The sequence below is a fragment of the Mandrillus leucophaeus genome, unplaced genomic scaffold (genome assembly GCF_000951045.1).
Source record: "Mandrillus leucophaeus isolate KB7577 unplaced genomic scaffold, Mleu.le_1.0 Scaffold197, whole genome shotgun sequence".
Lineage (NCBI taxonomy): Eukaryota > Metazoa > Chordata > Mammalia > Primates > Cercopithecidae > Mandrillus > Mandrillus leucophaeus.
Window position 1 is genome coordinate 2,518,759 of NW_012101998.1, and position 23,824 is coordinate 2,542,582.

The 23,824-nt window shown below is 40.6% G+C and overlaps 1 protein-coding gene across 2 annotated transcripts in view; it reads left to right on the forward strand.

Moving 5' to 3' along the window:
• The window catches only part of THSD4 (thrombospondin, type I, domain containing 4), a 723,953-nt gene that overhangs the window by 479,766 nt on the left and 220,363 nt on the right, over positions 1–23,824 (forward strand). Inside the window, exon 1 of one of the 2 annotated variants that reach the window (XM_011978584.1) lies at positions 3,081–3,360. The exons of the other annotated variant lie outside the window; for it this stretch is intronic. Coding sequence (XP_011833974.1) covers positions 3,289–3,360 — 72 coding nt within the window. The 5' untranslated portion in view covers positions 3,081–3,288. Of the gene's footprint in view, positions 1–3,080; positions 3,361–23,824 lie in introns of those variants that run through there. 2 annotated transcript variants of the gene reach the window in all.

Here is a 23,824-nt window from a genome sequence, read left to right on the forward strand (position 1 = left end):
AAGGACAGATAGAGAGGAGACAGGGCCTAGAATATAGGAATTTAGGAGCTAGGCCCAGGGTGTGTCAAGGAGTCCAGAGAAATGGTGACAAGGCAATGCTGTCATTAAGAGTCAGGCTCTGGACAAAGGCTTTTAGGGTCAGAATGCCAACTGCCACCTACTGTTGTGTGACATGGAGCAAATTATTTAATAAGCCTGTTATCATGGTTACATGAATCTATTTTAAAAGTTTTTAAAATAATTTTAATAATACTGGGCTCATAGTGCTCAACGAATGTTGGCTAATTAGAGGCAAAGGAAATCTAGAGCCATAGCCCTGGAAGCTATGGGAAGAGAGTGGTTCAAACAGGAGGACATACATTTCATACCCATTAAGATGGTTATTGTCAAAAAAGTGGCAAATAATAAGTGTTGTCAGGAGGTAGGGAAATTGAAACTTCGTGCATTGCTGGTGAGAATGTAAAATGGTGCCGCCACTATGGAGAACAGTTTGGTAGCTTCTCAAAAAGTTAAACATAGAATTACCATATGATTCAGTGATTCTCCTCCTAGATATATATCCAAAATAATTAAAAGCAGGGATTCAAATAGATACTTGTACACCCATGTTCATAGCAGCATTATGCATAATAGCCAAATGGTAGAAACAATCCAAGTTTCTACCAGATGGATGAATAAACAAAATGTGGTATATCCATATAATGGAATATTGTTTAACCTTATAAAAGAATGAAATTTTGATACCTGTTACAGAGTGGATGAGCCTTGGGAACATGCTATGTGAAATAAGTCAGACACAAACGGACAAATACTGTAGTGTATGATTCCACTTATATGAAGTACCTAGACCAGGAAAACTCATGGAGACAGAGAGTAGCATAGAGGTTGCCAAGGGCTTGGAGGAGGGGAAATGGAGAGGTAGTGTTCAATGAATACAGAGTTTCTGTTTGGGATAATGAAAAAGTTCTAGAAATGAATAGTGGTGATGGCTGCACAACATTGTGAATATACTTAATGCCACTCAATTGTATACTTAGTAATGGTCAGCATGATAAATTTATGTTGTCTATTTGTTACCACAATATTAAAAGAAAAGGAGGACATGGTTACAGAGAAGTAAATAAGTGCTAAATGATTATCTTTTGAATTTTGTGACACAGGGGCCATTGGTGACCTTTCCAGAGCCCTTGCAGTAGAGCAGAGAGGTCAAAAGATTGCAGTGGATTGAAGGATGATTGAGAAGTCTCTAGACCAGGGGCTGGCAAACTGCTGTCAAATCTGGCCGCCTGCCTGTTTTTACAAATAAAGTTTTATTGGAACACAGCCACACCCGTTCATGTGTGTGTTGTCTGTGGTTGCTTTTGTGCTATAATGGCAGGGTTGAGTAGTTACTACTGAGACCACATGGTCTGTAAAACCTAAAACCATCTGGCCTTTTACAGAAGGTTTCCCAACCCCTGGCTAGACAATACTCCTGGTCTTTCAAGAACTTTGGCTTTCTTAAATAATTCCTGCATTTCTCGTGAGGTTACTCAGTAGATAACTTTCCCCTTCAGTTAGGGAGCAGAACAGACCCAAAGCTGAACCGTAACAATGACTAAGAAGGGGGAAGAGGAAAAATTCATTCCTTTCTTTCCTTAACTGGAGATATTATCCTCACTATACCTGTTTTTCTCTTATAGCCCTGGAAGAAGGAATGAAAGTTCTTCCCTCCAGTCACCCGCCAAAAAACTCCCCACTGGTAAATGGTCATGTGACTGGTGATAATAAAGTTTCTGAGATGGCTGCAAACTGCAGTTAGGTTTAAAGTTTCCTCATTAATGCAGGAAAATGCTCATAACCTGAGGCTTTTCAAGTGTTTATTAATTTACTTTCTGGGGCTGGCTGCTGATACTTATTTCAGATCAAAGAGAAAGCCTGTGTCTTTAGTACTTATTGTGTGCCAGGAACTATGCCACATTTTGTGCCTAGGTGAGCTCATTGATACTCATCATAACCATTGGATGGCATTTCCCTGTTTCACAGGAGGGGAGACTAGGGCTCACCAGGGTTAAATACTCACCCAGAGACACACACGAGAGTTTGAAGTACAACTGGAGTTTAACCCACACCTGCCTAATTCCAAGACCTCAGGGTGTTTCCACTGCACCATGCAGTCATCCTATCCTCTGTGGCCACCAAGAGCCTCAGAATAGCACCTTGAGCCCATTCCGGGCAGAATACATACTTGATGGGTTCTAATCCATTTTAAGCCATGACCCCTGCTATTTCAGGATAACAGGTGACCATGTAAGGTGTATCTCAAGTGCACTGTAGGCTTTAGGATGACCCTTTTCCCAGCCTGCTCCCCACGCTCCCAAGCCCCACTTTGATGGTCGATGTGAGTCTACTCAGAGGTAGCTCTTATTTCTTTAAAACCATCCTGCATTTCAATGTACTCTGACAGCACTGTCTGACACTTAGGATTCACTTGTTCCCATCTTACCACCTATTTTTACATTTTCTGCAATAATTCCTCAAGCTCTTGGTTAGGCATAGTGACCCAGGGATGCAGCAAGAGGGGGATATAATGGCTTCCACAGTTTGTGTCTATACAATTGGTGCACAAACACACATCACCCTTGTAACTTCTTTCCCCGTTGAGGCTGCCCTTGATAATGCAGCTTTTAACTGCCTAGATTTCTGCAACCATCAAATCAGATCTAAAAGGGCACTCAGACATCATTCACCCAACCTTTGTACAAGTGAGAAAAATAAACTGCAGCCAGAGAGGGCTGGCAACTTGTCCAGGCAAACACAGCTTGTCAGCTCCAGATCCTGGACTAGGAAGGCCCTGGCTCTCCCCGTTCCCAGCCTGGAGCTCATCCTGCTGCAATTCACTGCCCCCTCCCTGCCTCAGTTGACGAGGTAGGGGCTGTCCCCCTGCATGTGGAGTACTTACCTTGGAACCCTTTTCATGAATGAGACCAGATGCAGAACTCCACATTGATCATTTCTGTCCCTCCCCTTTCTGCTTTCTGTTAAAGGCAGCCCCCCAGCTCCCAGCTGGCTCCTGTCCCCTCCCCCAGCCGGGAGAAGTTATTACATGAAGAGATCAGCTTACCAGTTTTCTTCAGAACAGAGGCTGAGCTCGAAGCGCCGGGTAGTACAGTGAGGGAGAGCCGAGGGAACCAGCGCGGTGCCTAGCGGAACTCCGGGGCTGGAATCCCGAGACACAAGTGCATCTGCTAGCTGTTAGCACTTGGCAGACGGAGTTCTCCTCTAGGGTAGTTCTAACTTTGGGTAATAATGTTTGTCAGCTACCTGATATTAACATTGCTCCACGTTCAAACAGCAGTGTTAGCAAGACCTGGGGGAGAGGTAAGCCAAATAAAATATCTTGTCAGAAGTTGTATTTTTTTTCAGCATTATATTTCCTCTTCTATCTACCAAGAGGGATCAGGGAATGGAATTTTATGGGGTGCAAAGAGTAATGCTTTATATTACTTTTGTAGGCTTCTCTTGCCTTTTCTTATATGAAGACTTCTTTTCTTCTTGAAGAATTTTATAATTTCTAAAATATCATTCTGAAGCTGTCTGTACAGTTGCCACACCGGGAAGCTGCTCTGGCCTTGGTGACAGATGCCTGTAGCACGCACGTTTCTCCTGCTGTAGCAGAAAAAAAAAAAAAAAGATGTGCCATGTCAGATTTCGTTAGGGACTGTTACCTTTTGAGAATTTTTCTCTAGTGCTGCAGAGAGAATGTACATGCTAGGGGAATTGCTTTTCTTCCCTGCTTTTGCAACACTTCTCTCTTTTTTTTTATTATTATTTTTTATTTTTATTTTTTGCTTTGATGTGCTTGGAAAAATCTGTGTTTAACTTTCTACCATAAGTTTGAAAAGGGATGATGATATATAACAGGGCTAGGAGTATGCCCAGATGTACCTTAGCAGGGAGACATGTTCTAAGCTCATGAGGATGATTTATTATTATTGGTTCAGTTCATATGGTTGTTGGGTACAGTTTTTTTTGTTGTTTTTTGTTTTTTTTAACATCAGTGATACCTCTCGGAGTCAGTTTTTGATGCAGGCAAAGAGATTGGAGTAGATGATCGTTGAGCCTGGAGAGGGAAGCACCTTGGTGTATCCACCCTCACCTGCGAACAAGCCTGCAACGTATTTCCCTCATCCACTCCTTTCCTTCCTTACCCTGACGCCTGAGTAACGAAAGGACAGCCTTTCTCCTGCATCCGTCTCCCTCTTTGAAAAGCCAAGTGAAAAGTGTATCTCCTAAAAAGGCCATGAGGCCACTTCACAGCTTTGCTTTTTGTTAGCCTTGTCAGGGACCAAGCAGGCTCTGAAAGCCTAATGTAATTACTTTCCCTTGTCTAAGAAGAGTGGAAGTGGGAGTGCTCCCAAGCCCAGGGCTGCAAGGCTAGCTGTGGTTTCAGCAGGCTTGTTGCTCTGTTCAAAACAGACATGCAGCTCAGAGACATGCAGCAACGGGTCATTTGTTGTAGGCTTTTTGCCTATTAGTTACTCATGTCCTCTGCTCTGTAGATATTTTCTGGGCCTGTGGAGTGATTGAGCCCTTGAATGGGAGCAGGAGAAACTGAATGGGTGAGTGATGCTGGAAGCTGAAAGCAGACCATTGCCCTCTAGTTGTAGTTGAAGTTCACAATTTCCCTGTTGATTTTTTTAGTGTGTAGAGTAAATGACAAATGGGCTGGCCTCACTCAGCCTGGAGCACTTAAGCAGGCGAGAGGAGAGCTCATATGGAAAATATTTCTATCACCGCTGCATGCACATATGGTCTGGGGAGACCCCCGAACTGAGCAAATCACAGCGCTCCAGCAGCCCCTCAGTGGCGTGCCAATTATTCTTATTAACAGCAAGCAAAGGGCAGGCTTTAGTTACCTGCACACAGCTGGCTCGTGGGGAAGGCCACGCTGGAATGTGTGTGCCCCTAGCCTTGTGTCACATGCAGAGTGGCAAACGGCTCTGCTTCACCTGACAATCAGCAAAGCAGATGAAAATTGAAAGGGATTATACAGGCTCACCCAAATCTTGGTGCTTTTCAGACAGTGTTCAGCGTTTGCGAGAAGGCAGAGGTTTTGTCTTATGAGTTAGAAGTGTGTGTGCTTAACATGAATAGCCAGAAAACCCGATCAAAGGTAGTGAGATGCCTGCCCTCCTGCCCCTTTGTTCCACTCTGCTTTGCTAAATAAAGATCCTCTTGGGCCTCTTCCTCTTTTCGTTCTTGCTTTCCGTCTTTCCCCTAGTGTGTGCATGTGAGTGTGCGTGCATGTGTGAGTGCGTGTGTGTTTCTGTGATGTTGGCTGCAGAATGCCTGAGCTCCTAGGAAATTGTACGATTAGGATTCCTTTTTCCTTCTTGGAAATGAAGTGATGAGGAAGGAGCATGAGTATGGGTAGCCCCCACCTCTTCCTTAAAAAGAATGTAGTTTAGATAGAGCTTTGAAGAATGTGGCATTTATTTGTAAGACCCTCTTTTTTATTGTCGTGTTACTTACAAAACTTACCCATAAACATGTGGCGTCGTCCCTAAGTCACCAAGATTTTCCTTTTCTCTGCCAGCTGGTTTTCTTGCAGGTTTTAATTATCTTCCCTTTGGACGTGCCTAAAAACACATGAGGAAAGGAAGAACGGGTAAGAAAGCGTCATACACCTGGGGGTGCTTGAAGGGCTGTGTTCTCAATGTGGAGCTGGAAGCCAAGCGGCACACTCTGGGAAGCAGTTTACAGTCAGTTTTCTAGGGTGTGAGGTCCTTTCAGATAAGCAGAGCCTGGCAGGTGGTGAGAGGAGGGGTGTGATGCAAAGCAAGCCTTGTTTGGCATCCTGTGGCTGGCACTGTCAGCGCTGGTGACTGTGGTCCAAGGACAGAACAACCTGGTATGGTGTCAGTGCATGGGTTGGAGAACAGACACAGAAAAGAACTGTGCCTTCTTTAATTGTCCCATTGCCAGAGCGTTAAACTCAGAACAGTGAGATCATGAGAATCCCTTTGTCCTAGTCAAGGTTAGGGTGGCCACCATGTACACTTGTACAGATGGGATGTATCCCTGAGAAGACTGTAAAGGACTTTTAAAGTCAAGCTGGACTTTTGATGCATTTATCAGCGTGGGGAGTGTGCCAATGTGCAGCTTCTTTGCAGGATGCAGCAGAATGGCGGGGAAGGGGAGGTGGGAATGGGAGGCTTGCATTTTCTTTCTTGAACTTGCACTTACCTTCTCAGATAAGACCAACGAGACATTGTTATATGTAGGGACAGGGAGGGAGATGCAACTAGAAATCTACTACATTCCATATTTGGAATAACGTGATAAATTCTGCAAAGTGTGGTCAAAAAGATGTTTCTTTCTTTCCTTCCTTCCTTCCTTCCTTCCTTCCTTCCTTTCTTTCTCTTTCTTTCATTTTTGAGACAGAGTCTCGCTCTGTCGCCCAGGCTGGAGTGCAGTGGCACGATCTCGGCTCACTGCAAGCTCCGCCTCCCATTTTCACGCCATTCTCCTGCCTCAGCCTCCCAAGTATCTGGGACTATAGACACCCACCACCACGCCCGACTGATTTTTTTGTATTTTTTAGTCGAGACGGGGTTTCACCGTGTTAGCCAGGATGGTCTCGATCTCCTGACCTCATGATCCGCCCGTCTCGGCCTCCCAAAGTGCGGGGATTACAGGCATAGATGTTCTTTAATTTTGATGGTACAATATGGCAAAACCTATCAAAATAAAAAATAAATATCTTAGCTGCTAATGGGTACAGACAAGGTTTCTTTTCATGGTGATGAAAGCATCTTGGAATTAGGTAGTGGTGATGGTTGCACAATTTTGTGACTATCCTAAAAACTACCGAACCATATCCTTTAAAAGAGCAAAGTTTTTGGTATGTAAATTATATCACAATTTTTACGGTAAAAATAAATAAATGTCTTTTGGACCCAGATTTTCCATTTCTAAGACTTTTTATCATATAGGTCTACTCTGAGTGTGTAAAATGTTCTATGAGCCACCTGTCATAATTAGGCCCTTTCCATCCTACTGTCCTAGTGATAAGGCATGCTGTGCAGGTGTTCAGAAAGAATGAGGTAGCTGTAGATGTGCAATGAAATGACCACCAGGATATGCTTTTAGGTAAGAAAAACAAATTGAATGTGCATAAAATGCTCCCATTGTGTAAAACGTGCTATTGACTACAATCACCATTGCAAATGCGAGCAAGTATATTAACCCTGTGCTGAAAAAAGAAAGGTGAAAAGACCAGATCTTTGTCTTTGGTGAGCTTATACTCTAAAAGGGGCACAGAATACAAACAGTTAATGATCATGCAATAAGGATCTCTCATTAATTGCAAGAACAATGGGAAGTTACCTAAGAAAGCAAAGAAAGATTCCACAAATGATGACATATTTGAACTGAGACTTGAAGGGTTGTGTGTTGGGGGTCTTTAAGACAAGCCCTATGATTCAATTATCTGCGGTGATTCAGTGACTCAGCATACATTGGCACTCAGCTATGATTTATTACAGTGAAAGTATACGAAGAAAATCAACAAAGGGAAAAGGTTCATGGGGTAAAGTCTGGGGCAAACGAGATGGAAGCTCCCAAGGTTTTTTTTTTTTTTTCCCCAGGAAGGCACACAGGACCCACTTACTTCCCCTAGCAATGGGTTATGACGACACATGGGAAATGTTGCCAGCTAGGAAGCTTGTTAGAGGCCCAGAGCCCATCATCTTTACTGGGGCTGACCACATACACAGCCTCTGCCTGCCAGTTAACAAAATTCCAGACTCCCACAGGGAAGGCAGGTGTTCACCATAAACCATATTGTCTATACAGTAGAGGCACAGCAAGCACGCCACCCTTATCAGTTCTGGGAATGATGGGAACCCTCCCCAAATCCAAGTTACCGGACGCCAGCCTAGGGCCAGCCTTGTAAGCAGATCTTTTCAAGGAGAGCAGTCAGGTCTGCAGTCTTAACTCTTTTCTGATGGATAGGTAAGCATTGTAAGGGGAAAGAGGGAGAGCATTCCAGGCAGAGGGAAAACATCTCTAGAGCCCCAGAAATAAAAAAGGACATGGCATGTTCTGGAAACAATGCATAGTTCAGATCACAGAAGAAACAATGCATAGTTCAGATCATTGTGAGGGGATGTGGCAGGAAATTTGTCAGTCAGCTGGATCCTGAGAACTGGAGTTTTTCTCTGGGCCTTTGAAAGTTCTCAAAATTCTAGATCTACAGTCTTAAGATTATCTTTTTTTGACATGTCATTTAGGTCATCATTGCCGGACATTTTCTTCTTCATAAATTATTGAAATTATTTCCTAAGGAGTAAATCATATTAAATAATTCATGTAGGACTGCTTTGTAAGCAGTGACACCGTTTATTTAAAATACTAGTTGTCACTCTTCGTTCCTAGAGTGTTATTTTTGGCAAATAGAAATGAAGGGTCAGCGTAATGACTATTTCGTGGTACACAATTCTCCCTGGCTTCGCCTTTCTTTCTTTTTCTGGTATCTAAAATAGCAAACCAGCTATGTGGAACTCACTTGCTAATGCAAGACTCAAGTTTGAGCCTTGGGTCAATCACTTGGGTGAAAAGTCACCATATGACTTTTCTCATTTAAATGTTTTTGTTGTTGTTGTTGTTGTTGTTGTTGTTGTTGTTGTTGTTGAGACAGAGTCTCACCCTGTCATGCAGGTTGGAGTGTAGTGGTGCGATCTCAGCTCACTGAAACCTCTGCCTCCCAGGTTCAAGGATTCTTCTGCTTCAGCCTTCTGAGTAGCTGGGATTACAGGTGCCCGCCACCATGCTGGCTAATTTTTGTATTTTTAATAGAGATGGGGTTTCACTTTGGTCTCCAACTCCTGACCTCAAGTGATCCGCCCGCCTCGGCCTCCCAAAGTGCTGGTATTATAGGCATGGGCCACCGCACCAGCCTAACAATTTTTTTATATTATAAAAACTGTTGTAAAAACAAATTCATGCAAACAAATACAGAGAGTAAAAGTTAAAGGTTCCTCTTTACCCTCATTCTCTCCCCTATCCTCCTTCCCTGCCCAGATGAAACCATTGTTAACAATTTAGCATCTGTCCTTCTAGAACCATTCCTGTACATTTATAAACACGAGGGTGTGTGCCTATGTGTGTGTCTGTGGGTTTATGTGCATATGTGTATGTGTGTGCCTATGACTTGCAATGGCAGAGTTTTTCCTTCTTTTCTGATACCTGTGCTTGTTTCTACCTCATGTCTAACTGCATTTGCCAGAGCTTCCAGAATACAGTACTGAATAAGATAAATGAAAGGGAACAATCCTGTCTTCTACTAGACTTTTTTTTTTTTTTGAGATGGAGTTTTGCTCTTGTTGCCCAGGCTGGAGTGCAATGGCATAATCTCAGCTCACTGCAACCTCCACCTCCCAGGTTCAAGCAATTCTCCTGCGTCAGCCTCCCAAGTAGCTAGGATTACAGGTTTTGCGCCACCACACCCAGTTAATTTTTGTATTTCCAGTAGAGACTGGGCTTCATCATGTTGGCCAGGCTAGTCTCGATCTCCTGACCTCGGGTGATCCACCCGCCTCGACCTCTCAAAGTGCTGAGATGAGCCACCGCGCCCCGCTCTTCCAGACTTAAATGGGAATGTTTCTAATATGTCATCACTAAGTATGATACCTATCAGAGGTTCAGGTAGATACATTTTATCCAGTTACAAGTTTATTTCTAAGTTTTTATCAGGATTGATTGCTGAATTTTATCAAATATTGTTTGCCTTTGTCAAAATGCTCATATGAGTTGTTTCCATTAATCTACTTACATAGTGAATATATTATGAATTTCTTAATGTTGGACTGTCTTTGCATTCTTGGAATTAACTATCTTAATAATGATTTCTTCATTAAATTTACTACTGTATTTGATTTATAAATGTTTTAAATTTTTTCTTCTTTTTAAATAAGTGGTATTGGCTCTTGGCTATATTTTATTGTGCTAGACCAGGGTTTTGATAGTTTTGTAAAATCAATTCAGAAATCTTTAATCTTTTTGTGTGCTTTGAAGCAGTTTTGTTTTGTTTTGTTTTGTTTTGTTTTGTTTTGTTTTTGAGACAGAGTCTCGCTCTGTCACCCTCACGCCATTCTCCTGCCTCAGCCTCCCAAGTAGCTGGGACTACAGGCACCTGCCACCATGCCCAGCTAATTTTTTTTTTTTTTGTATTTTTTGTATTTTTTGTATTTTTTAGTAGACACGTGTTTCACTGTGTTAACCAGGATGGTCTCCACCTCCTGACCTCGTGATCCGCCCACCTTGGTCTCCCAAAGTGCTGAGATTACAGGCGTGAGCCACCGCGCGTGGCCTGGTTTGTTTTGTTTTGTTTTGTTTTATTTGAGACAGGATCTCACTCTGTCACCCAGGCTGGAAGTGCAGTGCCCCAATCACATCTCACTGCAGCCTCAACCTCCCAGGCTCAAGTAATCCTCCTGCCTCAGCCTTCCAAGATGCTGGGACTACAGGCATGCGCCACCATGCCCGGCTAATTTTTTACTTTGTGTAGAGACAGGGTCTCACTGTGTTACTGTGTTTCCCAGACTGGTCTTGAACTCCTGGACCCAAGTGATCCTCCCACCTCAGACTCTTTGAGTACTAAGATTACAGGTGTGAGCCACCACACCTAGCCTCTGAAACAGTTTAAACAACCAAGGAGTTACCTTTTTTTTTTTTTGAAGGTTTGCTGAACTCAATCGTAATACCGTCCAGCTCTTTAGTGGAGTGATGGTATTTGAGTATTTTTTTAACCATTTATTTTATTTCTTAAAAAGGTATAATACTGAATATGTGTAGGAGAACGTATGTAATATATAAGCAATTATGAAGTAGAATAATAAAGCAAAAACCTATGAACTCACCACACAACTAAAGCAATCAAAATTCCCAGTACTGTACACTACTCCCCACTCATGTCCTCCTTGCTTCTCTCCACGAGAGACAACCATCCTGAATTTTATGGTTTGCACTTCATTGCTTTTATCTATAATATAATCACAGGTGTATGTGTGTCTATAGAATATACTGTTTGGGCCAGGTGCAGTGGCTCATGCCTCTGATCCCAGCACTTTGAAAGGCTGCTTGCTAGAACTTCCAGAATACAATACTGAATAAGAGAAATGGAAGTGAACATTCACTTTTTTGTTTGAAGGGTTGATCACTTGAGGTCAGGAGTTCGAGGCCAACCTGGCCAACATGGTAAAACCCCATCTCTACTAAAAGAATACAAAAATTGGTTGGGCAAGATGCTGCATGCCTGTAGTCCCAGCTACTCAGTAGGCTGAATCAGGAGAATCACTTGAATCCAGGAAGTGGAGGTTGCAGTGAGCTGAGATGGTGCCACTTTGTACTCCAGCCTGGGTGACAGTGAGACTCCATCTCAAAAAAAAAAAAAACCAAGCCCAAAAAGAACATACTGTTTGATCTTGTTTGGTTTTGAGTTGTGTAAACATGGTATCTTGATTTTTTTTTTATTCAACTTGATGTTTTTATTTGACGTGATGATATTTGTAGCAGTGGTTCATTCATTTTCAGTGCTAGATAGTATTCTACAATATGAATATATAATCTTTTTACCTGTTGATAGATATTTGGGTTCCTTCTAGGGTGTTTTTCCTATTACAAACAATGCTGCTATGAACACTTTGTAACATGTCTCCTCATATATCTTTGCAAGGATTCCTTCAGGATGCATGCCTAGGAGTTGAATTGGTGGGTCATGGAGAATATGTTTGTTTAACTCTACAATTAATATCAGATTGCTTTCCACAGCAGTTTTATTAGTTTTCATTTCCACTTGTAGAGTGTAAAAGTTCTCAATGATTTATCTCCTTTCCAGTATTAGGTATTATCAGACAGGTTAATTTTTACTTATATATTAAGATATAAAATGGTGTCAGTGTATGCTAATGGACATTTCTCTGATCATTAACTATTGATATAGTATAATGTTTACGTGTATACATATCATTCATGTTTCTTCTTCTGTGAAATGCCTGTTTGTATTTATTTTCTGGTTTTAAATTTAGTTATTTGCTTTTTCACTACTGATTTAAGAGTCTTTTGTGTATTTTGAATATGAACCCTCTGCTTTTTATTCCATGTAATATTTTCTCCACCTTATGACTTGTAAAGTGTCTTTAGCTAAACAGAAGTCCTTGATTTTAGTGTATTTGAATGTATCCGTTTTATTTCTTTGTGTTAACACTCTCTTTTTCTGTTTAGGAAATTATTGATCCCAAGGTTATAGACATATTCTCCTATATTGCTTTCTAAAATTATTGAAGTTTTGCACTTCACAGTTAAGTTTTTATATGCTTGGAATTAAATTTTCTGTATAGGGTAAATAAGAGATCTAATTTCATTTTTCATTAAGGGATCTAATTTTCTTTTTTCCCCATTTTGGCAATGAGTTACTACAGGAACATTTATTGAATAGTCTTTCCCTTTCAACAAATTTCCAGGGCCATTTCTTTTCAGTACCAAGTTTCCATATATATGTTTATCTTTTTCTGGCCTCTGTATTTGCTCCATTGGACATTTCTATGTCTGTACAAGTAACCTGCTGTCTTAATTACTACAGCCTTATAATAAATCTCAATCTGTGTAGGGCAAATCAGTTCACATTATTTGGGAATGTCTTAGTTATTCTTAGACATTTGTTCTTCCTTATGAAATTTGAAATTATCACATCAGTTTTCCTTGAAAAATCCTTTAAGAATTTTTATCAGTATTGTATTGAGTCTATAGATTAACATGAGAACACTAAAATCATTCTAATATTGAGCCATTCTATCCATGAACATGGCATATAAGCTTTACATTTATTTAAGTCTTCTTTGACATTTTCTAATAAAGTTTTACAATTTCCTATGCAAAAATCTTATACATCTTTATTTTATATTTAATCCTAGGTACCTTGTTATTTTTTATTATAAATTATGTGTATGTTTTCCTAATTAATTTTTTCTTTTGGTTGCTAATGCTTAGAAGTCCAAATGATCATCTGGCCATGGTGGCTCATGCTTGTAATGCTAGTAGCACTTTGGGATACTGAGGCAGGCAGATCATTTGAGCCCAGGAGTTTGAGACCAGCCCTGGGTGAAACCCATCTCTACAAAAAAAATAATAATTGAAAAACAGAAAAAAAGTTAGCTAGGCATGGTGGTGTGTGCCTATATTCCCAGCTACTGAAGAGGCTAGGGTGGGAGGATTACATAAACACAGGGAGGCTGAGGCTGCAGTGAGCCATGATAACACCACTTCACTCCAGCCTGGGTGGCAGAGTAAGACCCTGTCTTAAAAAAAAAAAAGTACAACTGATCTTACATCAAAAAAGCTTTCTAAACTCTTATTAATTTAAATCAATTTTATGTAGGAACTTTTGTAATTTCTAGTACATAATTATGTAATCTGTGAATAATGGCCATTTTTCCTTTTCCAAATTCTTATATATCTAATTTCTTTTTTAATGGCCATTTTGAGTTTCCTTTCCAATTTTTATAATTTTTATTTCTTAACCTTTGCACTAGCTAGAACCTCCAGCAAAATGTTGAGTTGAGGCAGTGCTATTTTGCTCCCGATTTGCTCAAGAGAACACTTCTGACATTTTGCCATTAAAAATCAAGTTTGCTGTAAGTTTATGCTTTTATTAGCTTGATAAACCCTCTTCTATTCCCAGTGTACTAAGAGATTTATTTTTTAATCATGAACATGTGTTGAATTTTATCTAACACATTTTCTCTATTAAGATGATCATTTGGTTTTACTTTTTTAATCTGTCAGTGTGATAAATTACAGAAACAGATTTTATAATGTTAAACTATCCTTGCATTCCAGGGATAAATCCAACTTGGTTATGATATATTTCTATTTTTATTAAATTAATTTTATAGCATGACTGTTTTTAAGAGGGTTCTATATTTCCAAATCTATATTTGAGAGTGCCTGTAAATTCTTCTTTCTTATGCTGTACTTTCCTGTTTTGTTATAAGGCTATACCAGTCTTATAAATTCATTTCAGAAGTACCGCCTTGTTTTCTAATGTCTGGAGGATTTTCTATAATATAAAATTATTATAATTTATTCCTAGAAAGTCACCTAAAAAAACTGGCTAAGCCTGATGTGTTTTTCCCCCCTGTAAGGACATTTTAAACCACTGATTATTTTTATTTAATCATTATAGGAGTATTAAGGCTTTCTATTTATTCTTGGAAAATGTTTAAAAGTTAAATATGTCTAGGAATTTGTCCATTTCATCTACGTTTTCCAGTTTGTTAACATAAATATGTTCATTATATCTTCTAATTATCTACAGCATCTGCAGATCTCCAGATGCTGCAGAGTCCTTTTTTCTTTCCTAATATTGTTCAATTGTGCCTTTTATTTTATTAACCATTCTTTCCAGAATACTGTAAATCTTACTAATCTTCATTAAAAAATCAACTTTTGGCATTGTTGTTCCTCTGCATTGGAGCTTTGTTATCTTCCATTCAATTCTGCTTTTATTTTTCTTTCTACTTTCCTCGGGTTTATTCATGTCGTCATTTTTTCTTTAACTGTAGTAACTTTTAAAATATATGTGGGCCGCATGCATGGCTCACGCATGTAATCCTAGCACTTGGAAAGGTCGAGGCAGGCAGATCACTTGAAGTCAGGAGTTCAAGACCAGACTGGCCAACATGGCAAAACACCATCTCTACTAAAAATATAAAAATTAACCAGGCATGGTGGCTGGCACCTATAGTCCCAGCTTCTTGGGAGCCTGAAGCAGGGGAATTGCTTGAACCCAGGAGGTGGAGGTTGCAGCAAGCTGCAACTGAACCATTGCACTCCAGCCTGGGTGACAGAATGAGACTCTGTCTCAGATAAAAAAAAAAAGAAAACATATATATTTGTGTGTGTGTGTGTGTGTGTGTGTGTGTTTTCAGCTCATTTATTTTTAGCCTTTAATCTGTTCTAATGTAAGTGTTAAAGATGGCAATTTTTTCTTGTAGTATTACTTATGTTGCATCTCTTAAATTTTGATATACAGTATTTTTACTATTATTCAGTTTTAGGGTTTTTTGTTTTGTTTTGATACAGAGTCTTAATCTGTTGCCCAGGCTGGATGGCAGTGGCAGGATCACAGCTCATGCAGCCTCAACCTCCTGGGCTGAAGTGATCCTTTCACCTCAGCTTCCCCAGTAGCTGGGACCACAGATACATGCCACCATGTCTGACTAATTTTTGAAAATTTTTTGTAGAGATGGGGTCTTTCTATGTTGACCAAGCTGATCTTGAACTCCTGGGCTCAAGCAGTCCTCCCACCTTGGCCTCCCAAAGTGCTGGGATTACAGGCATGAGCGACTGCCCCTGGCCTCAGTTTTAAATATTTTTTAAAATCGTCATTATGATATTTTCTCTGACCCAAGCATTATTTAATTATATTTTTAAGTATGGAGGGTTTTGGTGTTTTTTTAAATTCGAAATTAATTTCTAACTTGATTGTGTTGTGGTCAGAGAATGTGGTATGTGCGATGCTGATTTTCTGAGATTTGTTGAGACTTGCTTTATGGCTTAGCATGTGAACAGCCTCTGTAAACAGGCCAAGTGTGCTTGAGAAAAATGTTTGTTTTGATGAACATTCTTGATAATTGGTTCAGAGACTTTTATATTTCTATTAAATCAAGGTTGTAGATTAGGTTGTTCAAGTCTTCTGTGTCTTTTCTAATGTATGTCTGCCTCTTCTGTGAGTATTCAAAGAAGACATGTTGAAACCTCCCACCAGCATCTTTGTTGACCGGTGGAGGGGTGGGGCATGGCTGACCTCAGCATTCTTCAGGCAGTCCTTTCCTTGATGTTAGTGGCCACTCTAGCTTTTGCTCATTGTACCTGTGGTTTCTGAGTTTAGAATTTTTTCATCTCTGCAATAGTCTGTTTTGGTGGTTTCTTCTGCTGTGGTTTCTTGCCAACATAAACTTTCTAATATCCAGAAATTCTTCAGAATGTTTTATCTGCTAATCATATCCTTTCTTGTTTTATAGTTGTTGTTACAACTTGTGTGTGTTTTCTGTGATTTTAATGGAATTTTGCAAAGGAAAGAGGAAAACGAATACCTTTGCTCAGTCTGCCATCTTGACCCTACATAAGGCACATTTTTATCCTTCTTTTCCTCCTTTTTTTTGCAACAAGTGTTTATTGGGCAAGTAATTTTTCTAGACCTCTGCTTCTCTACCTATAAAATGGGAAGAAGAAGAATATTGCAATGATATATAAGGAACATTAATAAGATAATGTTCATGAAAGTGCTTTGCAAACTGTAAAGATCTATTCAAATACAAAGGATGGCCTTTAGTTCCTTACTTTAACTCACTCTCACAATTTTGTGTAGCCAGTGTTATAAAGCAGCTCAGCTACATTAGAAAAAAGTGATTGTGATTGGAATATCGTGAGAGGCTCAGACAAAATTTTATTGTTACTTCTTGAGAAAATTTATTGCCAAGAAACTATTGAATACCTTAAGAGAAAGTCACATATTTAATAAATGGAAATATTATTTAGTCTAAAAACTAATGCTACAATGAGTATCTTTTTTCCTCCCTGTTTTCTTATACCATACTTTTGACATGCATACTCAATTAGGCATTTCTCCTTTAAAAATAAAATTTTTTTACTTAAAAAACCTTATTTGCTGATTCAGCATATTCAATAAATTTATTTACTTTAGCTTAGAAAGTTAATATGAACCAAAAGAAAGAATGCTGGTATTTCAACCGAGGCATATTTAAGGGACAAAATGAGTAATTGATGTAAAAGACAGAGTGGTTTATATTAGAATGTATTGAATTCTGCCTGACTACAATATTTTTCATGTTCCTACATTGCACCAAGGCAAAATAAACAATTCTGAATTAAATTCAGCAACCATGCATTGAGTGCTACTTTTTGTGTCAAGTTTTGTGCTGAGAGCTATGGAATTAATAAAGAGGTGACACCCGATCTGCCCTCTAAAGACAGGAAACAACAAATAGGTTAGTGAGGGCTAAAATATAAATTACTCTGATAAACATATCACACCCTTTTGTGAGATCAGGAACAGCTTATGGAGAAAGTAGCATTTGAAATGGGATTGAAGAATGCTTAGGGGTTTTGTAGGCAGATATTAGAGGAAGGCATTCCAAGTCATTTTTGTAAATGTTCTGTGGAAGCTTGTAAAGATGTACTTTCCATTTGTATTATAAATATAGTTGTATATAATACGTGTGCAATTTTCCATGTAATTATATCATTTCTTTTCTCTGTGTGGATATGTTCTTATATTTCTTAGGTTCTACTAGAAGTCACTAAAATTAAGTGACTTCCTAAGTATGTTCCAACCTTAACATTATCTGAATCTAGGAGTAACCACTAAACTACAAACGCATATCATAAACCCTTGAATAGTGTTGATGTCTTATGTATAGTGGGAGAAAATCCATGAGCTTTGAAACACACAGGCCTGAGCTTGAATCTCTGCTTCTTGCTTAGGCAGGCTACAAGTAAGTTCCCTAAGCATCATTCTCTTTATCTTTAAAATGAGAGGGTCTTGTCAATATCATAGAGTCGTAGTGAAGATTAAGGAGATGATTTCCATAAAGTGTTTGGTACAAGAATATGCTCAATGAATGGCAGCTATCATTATTATTAAAAAATTGATCTCTCAAGCCTAATGGAGAAAGATTAGATAGACTAGGGGAATTGTGTAAATCTGTGAGCGGGTATTTGTCCAATTGACATAGAACGCAAAGTGAGAAGAATGAGAGGGAATTAATACGGAGTTGGGGTGAGGGCATCACCCATAAGAATATAAAAGACAAACATGGGATCCTAGAGAGGGGAGGTATACAGTCAAGAATCCGGAGTGTAGCTCCAAATTCCTTAACCAAATCTGATGACCCACAGGCCCCGATTGGAGAGAAAGAAGAAAATATCTAGGATGCTTTAAAATGGGATGATAGGGTGAGCAGTTGAGAAAGAAGAAAGAGCAAAAACCAGGATTTCCAAAGCTGCAAGTGTCCATACCCTCCCAGGTGGAGAAGGAGGGGCTGGGAAGTCTCTGGGATTTTCTCAGCAAAGGGTGGACCGAGGACTCCTTTTAAAATACGCACACACACACACTCACACACACTCTTTCTCTCTCTCTCTCCTCCCCACCCCCAGAGCCAGAAAGTGATGTTAAGCACCAAATTCTAGTGTCTTGAATCATTTAATAAGGAACCTTAGAAATAATCTAGTCTAACCTACTAATTTTACATATGAGGATAATGAACTTTTTGGAAATTATGTGGTTTGCCCAGGACCACACAGTTGCTTAACCCAGAGCTGGAGGGTGACTGATCTAAAAACAAAATAATCTTGACACACCCAGTTGTGGCTTCTGAGATCTTTAGGCAAGGGAAAGCTTGGGGGTACTTGGAAGAGAGTATTTGTGGTTTTAAATCAGATACAGTTTAAATCAGATGCATTAAATGTGTTCAAAGCTATTTGTAAGATACCTCAGCTGCATAGTTTGTTCTGCAAGTATGTTTGCACTGTAGAGATGGTTAGATTTGTGCACCAACCATCTGAGTGTGTTGGAAGGTGGTAGGAAGGGAAGGGAAGGGGTGAAACCATGCCTCCTCATTAATCAACTTATCGTATTATGATTAATCAACGTATTATTTGCAGAGCGCCTACCATGCGCCAGGCATTATTCTAAGTGGTTTGCATATATGCCGATAAGCCAGACACACAAATATCCTGACCTCACATTCTGACGCTCTTGCTCCTGGAAGTATAGCAGAAAAGCAGGAACCTGAGAACTGCCAGTGCCTAGATGTGATGTTATGTCCATTTCACAGTTCCTGCTTCCTGCCTATTCCAAGTCCTACCTCTTCCAGAACACCTAAGCACACCATCTCTGGTCCTTTTTTTTGTTTGTTTGTTTTTCTGAAATGGAGTTTCACTCTTGTTGCCCAAGCTGGAGTACAATGGTGCAATCTCGGCTCACTGCAACCTCCGCCTCCTGCGTTTAAGCAATTCTCCTGCCTTAGCCTCCCGAGTAGCTGGGATTATAGGCGCGTGCCACCACACTCAGCTAATCTTTTGTATTTTTAGTAGAAACAGGGTTTCGCCATGTTAGCCAGGCTGGTCTCCCAACTCCTAACCTCAGGTGATCCACCTGCCTCAGTCTCCCAAAGTACATCTCTGGTCTTTAAATGCCCTTTGCTGTATATTCTATAACATCAAGTCTCAGATCTGGTTTGACCTCAGTTGCTTTCTTAGTAGTTTTCCCCTATGAACATTCTGGTCTCCCAGTAAGCCTGTAAGCAGCTGAGACTGGGAAACCATCTCTTATATCCCACATCATCCTATGACGCACAGCGCTGGACACATGATGCATGAGTGCAGCGCATGTTTAGTGAACCTTTACATCACCACACTGGAGCAGAAAAGCTGTATCATGACTGATGAGGACCCCCATCAGAGGCAAGAGGCATGGTAGACTCTCGCCGGGGGACCCACTAGCAAAACCACTCTGGAAATCCCGGGTAGTCAAGACTCTTTTGGTACCCTGGAGGCAGCTCACTTGGAACCGTATCTTCTAAATGCTCTGGAAACCTATCCAAAGGCAATTAAAATCACAAATGCCACTGAAAACATCTAAGAACTATGTGTAAGCACTTTGGGATAGTCAGGTAAAGGCAGCCCTCTAATTATGAAGCATTTTGATAATTAATAGAATTCTAAGCCAAAGCTTAAATCCGGATACACAGGATAATGGTTAAGCCAAATAACACGTAATCATTTTAGCTCTTATTCTTGATAAAGACAACACACTAAAGTAGACAGTAAAGAAAAAGTCCACATCTTTTTATTGGGTCCAAATAACCTGATTGTAAATACTTAGCCTCTGATTTTCGTGTTTCAGAATATGTATGTTAATGACCTTAGTAGATATGGCTTTGTCCAGCCTCAAAAAGGGTTGCTGTCCAGCCAGGGCCCCTTTCTTTGCAGTTACTGCTCCCATCTCCTTTAAGTATATTCAGCTGGTGAGTGAACTCTTTTTCCCATGTGACAAATGTGTGCTGAGGCCCTAACATGCACCAGACCTCAGATGTGCTGACTCATACATTTGAGGCAGCCCTGACTTGTTGTGGGGGTGTGGGGTGGGCTTTTCCATCAGTTGTGTTGGTTCATGTGCCAGTCAGCCAATTTCAAATTGCACTGAGTTTTCTTCATTTCACTTTTCTATATTAAAAACTAAATAGCTTTTTGCAGCATCGTAGAATAGATTAGAAACCAAGACTTCTGTTTCGCAATTTGTAAAACTGGACAAATGTATTTTCAGTGATTCTACAATGTTTCTGCCCATTTTTCCCTCCTTGGGAAGTTGTAGAGGTAAGATGCCCTATTGCCGCTATGCCGATGTTGGGCATTATACCAGAAACAGAAGATTCAAAGATGGGCCCCCACTCCTAGCAGACCCTCCAGCGGGGCAGAGGCTCCCAGAGAGGACCGTAATCCAGTGTGAAAACTGTTGTACTGTGTGTGAATCAAGTGTCATGAGAACACACATGACAGCATGGCTGATTCTGCTGAGGAAAGTCAGGGAATGTTTCACAGCAGAGAGGGCATTTAGATTAGGGCATGTTGAATAAGTAGGAGTTTGTCAGTTGAAGAAGATTGGAGGTGGAAGGGGAGGGAAGTAAACTTTTCGGGCAGAGGGAAAAGCAGGTGCAAAGGCAGGAAGTCGGTACAAGTTCAGATTCCATTACCCCAAATCCTTGAGACTCAGATGTGTTTCAGAATTTGGATTCTTTTGGATATTCCACATATTGTACATTGTGTGTAATATAATACATATTGTATATTATAATATATATAATATAATGTATTGTATAATATATAACATCCCCAGCAGGTTCTAGTCAAATACATGAATATATCCAGGATGAAAAGGTTGAATAGTCACACTAAATGGGATTAATGAAGACTGTCATTAATAATGTCACATCAGTTAAGTCATGTTTTGTGACCAAATGAGTTTGAACACCAAACTTACAAAAAGAACGAAAAACAACAACCAAAAGAACACCTTAGGTTTTTAAGCTTTTTGAATCTTGAAATCTTGAATACAAGGACTGTGGCTGCAGGTCCAGCAGATTTCTAGAGCTAACTCTCATTAAGGGACTTAGGTCACATGCTCATCCCTGACCCAGTGGAGATAAATGTGCCATTTGCCAGGCTAAAGTTCTGGGCACACCCTAGAAATGGCAGGATGCTTAGCCTGCCAGGATCACAAAGTGACCTCAGAGGGCTGTTTGCAGGAAAGTGGACACTTAGTAGGTAAAAAATCATAAATGATAATTGTATACGTATCACAGATGTGCCCACATAATATTGACTGTGTAATGCAGTCCAGAGCAGAACCAGGATTCAGACCATCATCTCTCCTATTCCAGAGCCCACATCAGACTAGGCTGCTCACACGTCAGTGGAAAACAGTCTGCCTCATGTAACCCACTGCTCAATTATGTGATACAGACAATTAGAACTTAGCAAAGTACATAATAAGGTGCTAATTGCATGGAGTACAGCACACCCATTCATTGAAATGATTTAGAGAAGTAAAAGACTTTAGCAGGCTGGAAGTTCACAGAGGAGGTGGGGCTTGAGCTGAGCCCGAATGGAAGGATGTGTTGAAAGTGATGGTAGAGACCTTATCCCTCTGATTTCTGCTCCAGGGACTCTCTTTTAAGTTTATTTGCAAACAAACACTGAACATGAGGAGGGAAGGATTAGCAGGCAGATTTTCCTGGGCCCTGAATAAACCTCTGAAACCACAGGACATAAATTACAGAGGAATGGAAACAAGGGGAAAAACATCCTCTAATTTATTGACAAGGGAAGAAAAGCAAGGGAATCATTAAGGGTTAGAGGCTCAAAGCCAGCTTCTGAGGTGCTTAGAACAAAGTATGATGATGGCAGACAGAAGTAAGTCTCTGTAACCTCATGAAGTACTTGTTTCTATGCTTTCCCAGGGGCCCCTAGAATTGAAACCAACCAAAGACCTGAAAGGGCACTCCAAGTGCATCTGGCCCAACGCTCCCTGATTTTAGTTACGGGAAGTCTGAGGCCCAAGGAGGGGAAAAATTTGATAAGGTTACAGCTTAAAGAAAAGTAATGACTCAACCATATCTTTTTCTTTCTTTCCTTTTTTCTTTTTTTGCTGAAATTCAATAGTGAATTCAAGTACTCTTAAGGCACAGTTATTCTATAACAGTGCGTGGTTTGGAGGTTGTGTGTTATCTCTTTTCAGGGATTTAATAAAATAAAAATACAAACTACTTTTGAAATAACTATTAAGTAAAAATACCCAGAAGTCTATGGTCAGAGGCAATGTCCATGTATTTCCTTAATTCAGGATCGGCCAACAGATCTCAACACCAGTACTTACTGAGCATCTACTTTGTGGTCAGGTGTTAGATACTCTCCTTTAATCTCCACCAGACCCCTCTGTGATAGGGGTTGTGGGGGTAAACAGATAACTAGCTTGCTGAATACAACTTGTTAAAGGATGGGGCTTGGAGTCCTCAGCCATGCTGAGTGATGCCGTGCTGCCCAGAGAGTTTCTATGCTGTAGATCATGGTCTCTTGGACTGTTTTCCCCATAATTCCCCATCCCTGCCTTTCCTACCCTGCAAGATTGTGTTGGTTATAACTTGCTCACTGTGCCTTCAAAGGCCAGGTCATTTTCTCTCCTGGTTTATAAATCAGCCTCTTATTCTGTGGCCCAGCTTTCCCCCTGCTCTCCGCTCCCCCTGCCATTCCCACTTGGTCATCACCTGAGAGATCTCCAGACATTGTCATTTCTTTCCACGGGACACTTCCCTGTCTTTTCACCCTGAGGACTTAACTGGGATTCTTTGGAAAACACATCAGCAGAGAATACTGTCATTTTTTTTTCTCCCTAAACACTTAAACTCGCATAGGTGTGGAATCGTTTATGCCAAGGAATCTGGGAACCAGAAGGGAGCATGGGACCAACCCTCTCTCGTTAGAGATTTGGAAACTGCAGGACAGATAGAGTAATTGGCCCAACTTCACATAGCAATGCTAAAAGTTAATTTATGAAGTGGACCCGCACTCAGAGCAGTGCCCGGATAGCTGTGGCACTGATAATGTGGAACTGCCCTCGACTGTACGGAAGGACCCTATTAGAGGCAGCGCATTGCAGTCATGATGTTTCCTGGAAGCATGTTAAGACCCCTGTTCACTACATCCCAGAGAGATCTTTGCTTTAGTTTGGGTTCCCCCAGACACAGACGCTGAGCCAAGGACCTGAGTGCCAGTGGTTCCTTTGGCAGGTGGTTTTACTGGTGAAAACACCAGCAGAGGACAGGGGAAGTGAGACAGGAAGGGAAGCGGCCTGATACAGGGGTGTTATCAAGCCAGTAGCCACTGTGGGCACCGGAGCTGAATCCTGCTGAAGACATCTAGGGGTCAGTAAAGCACACACCTCAGAATTACCCAGCAATGAAGTAAGGCAGCAGGCGTATTTGTCCACCAGCTCCTTTTTCATTGTTAGTTGAGTGCTGCTGCAGGAGCATTACCTCTTTAGCACTTCCAACCTGCTCCTGGACAAGAACAAATACACCCCGAGTGTGTTGGAAGGTGGTAGGAAGGGAAGGGAAGGGGTGAAACCATGCCTCCTCATTAATCAACTTATCGTATTATGATTAATCAACGTATTATTTGCAGAGCGCCTACCATGCGCCAG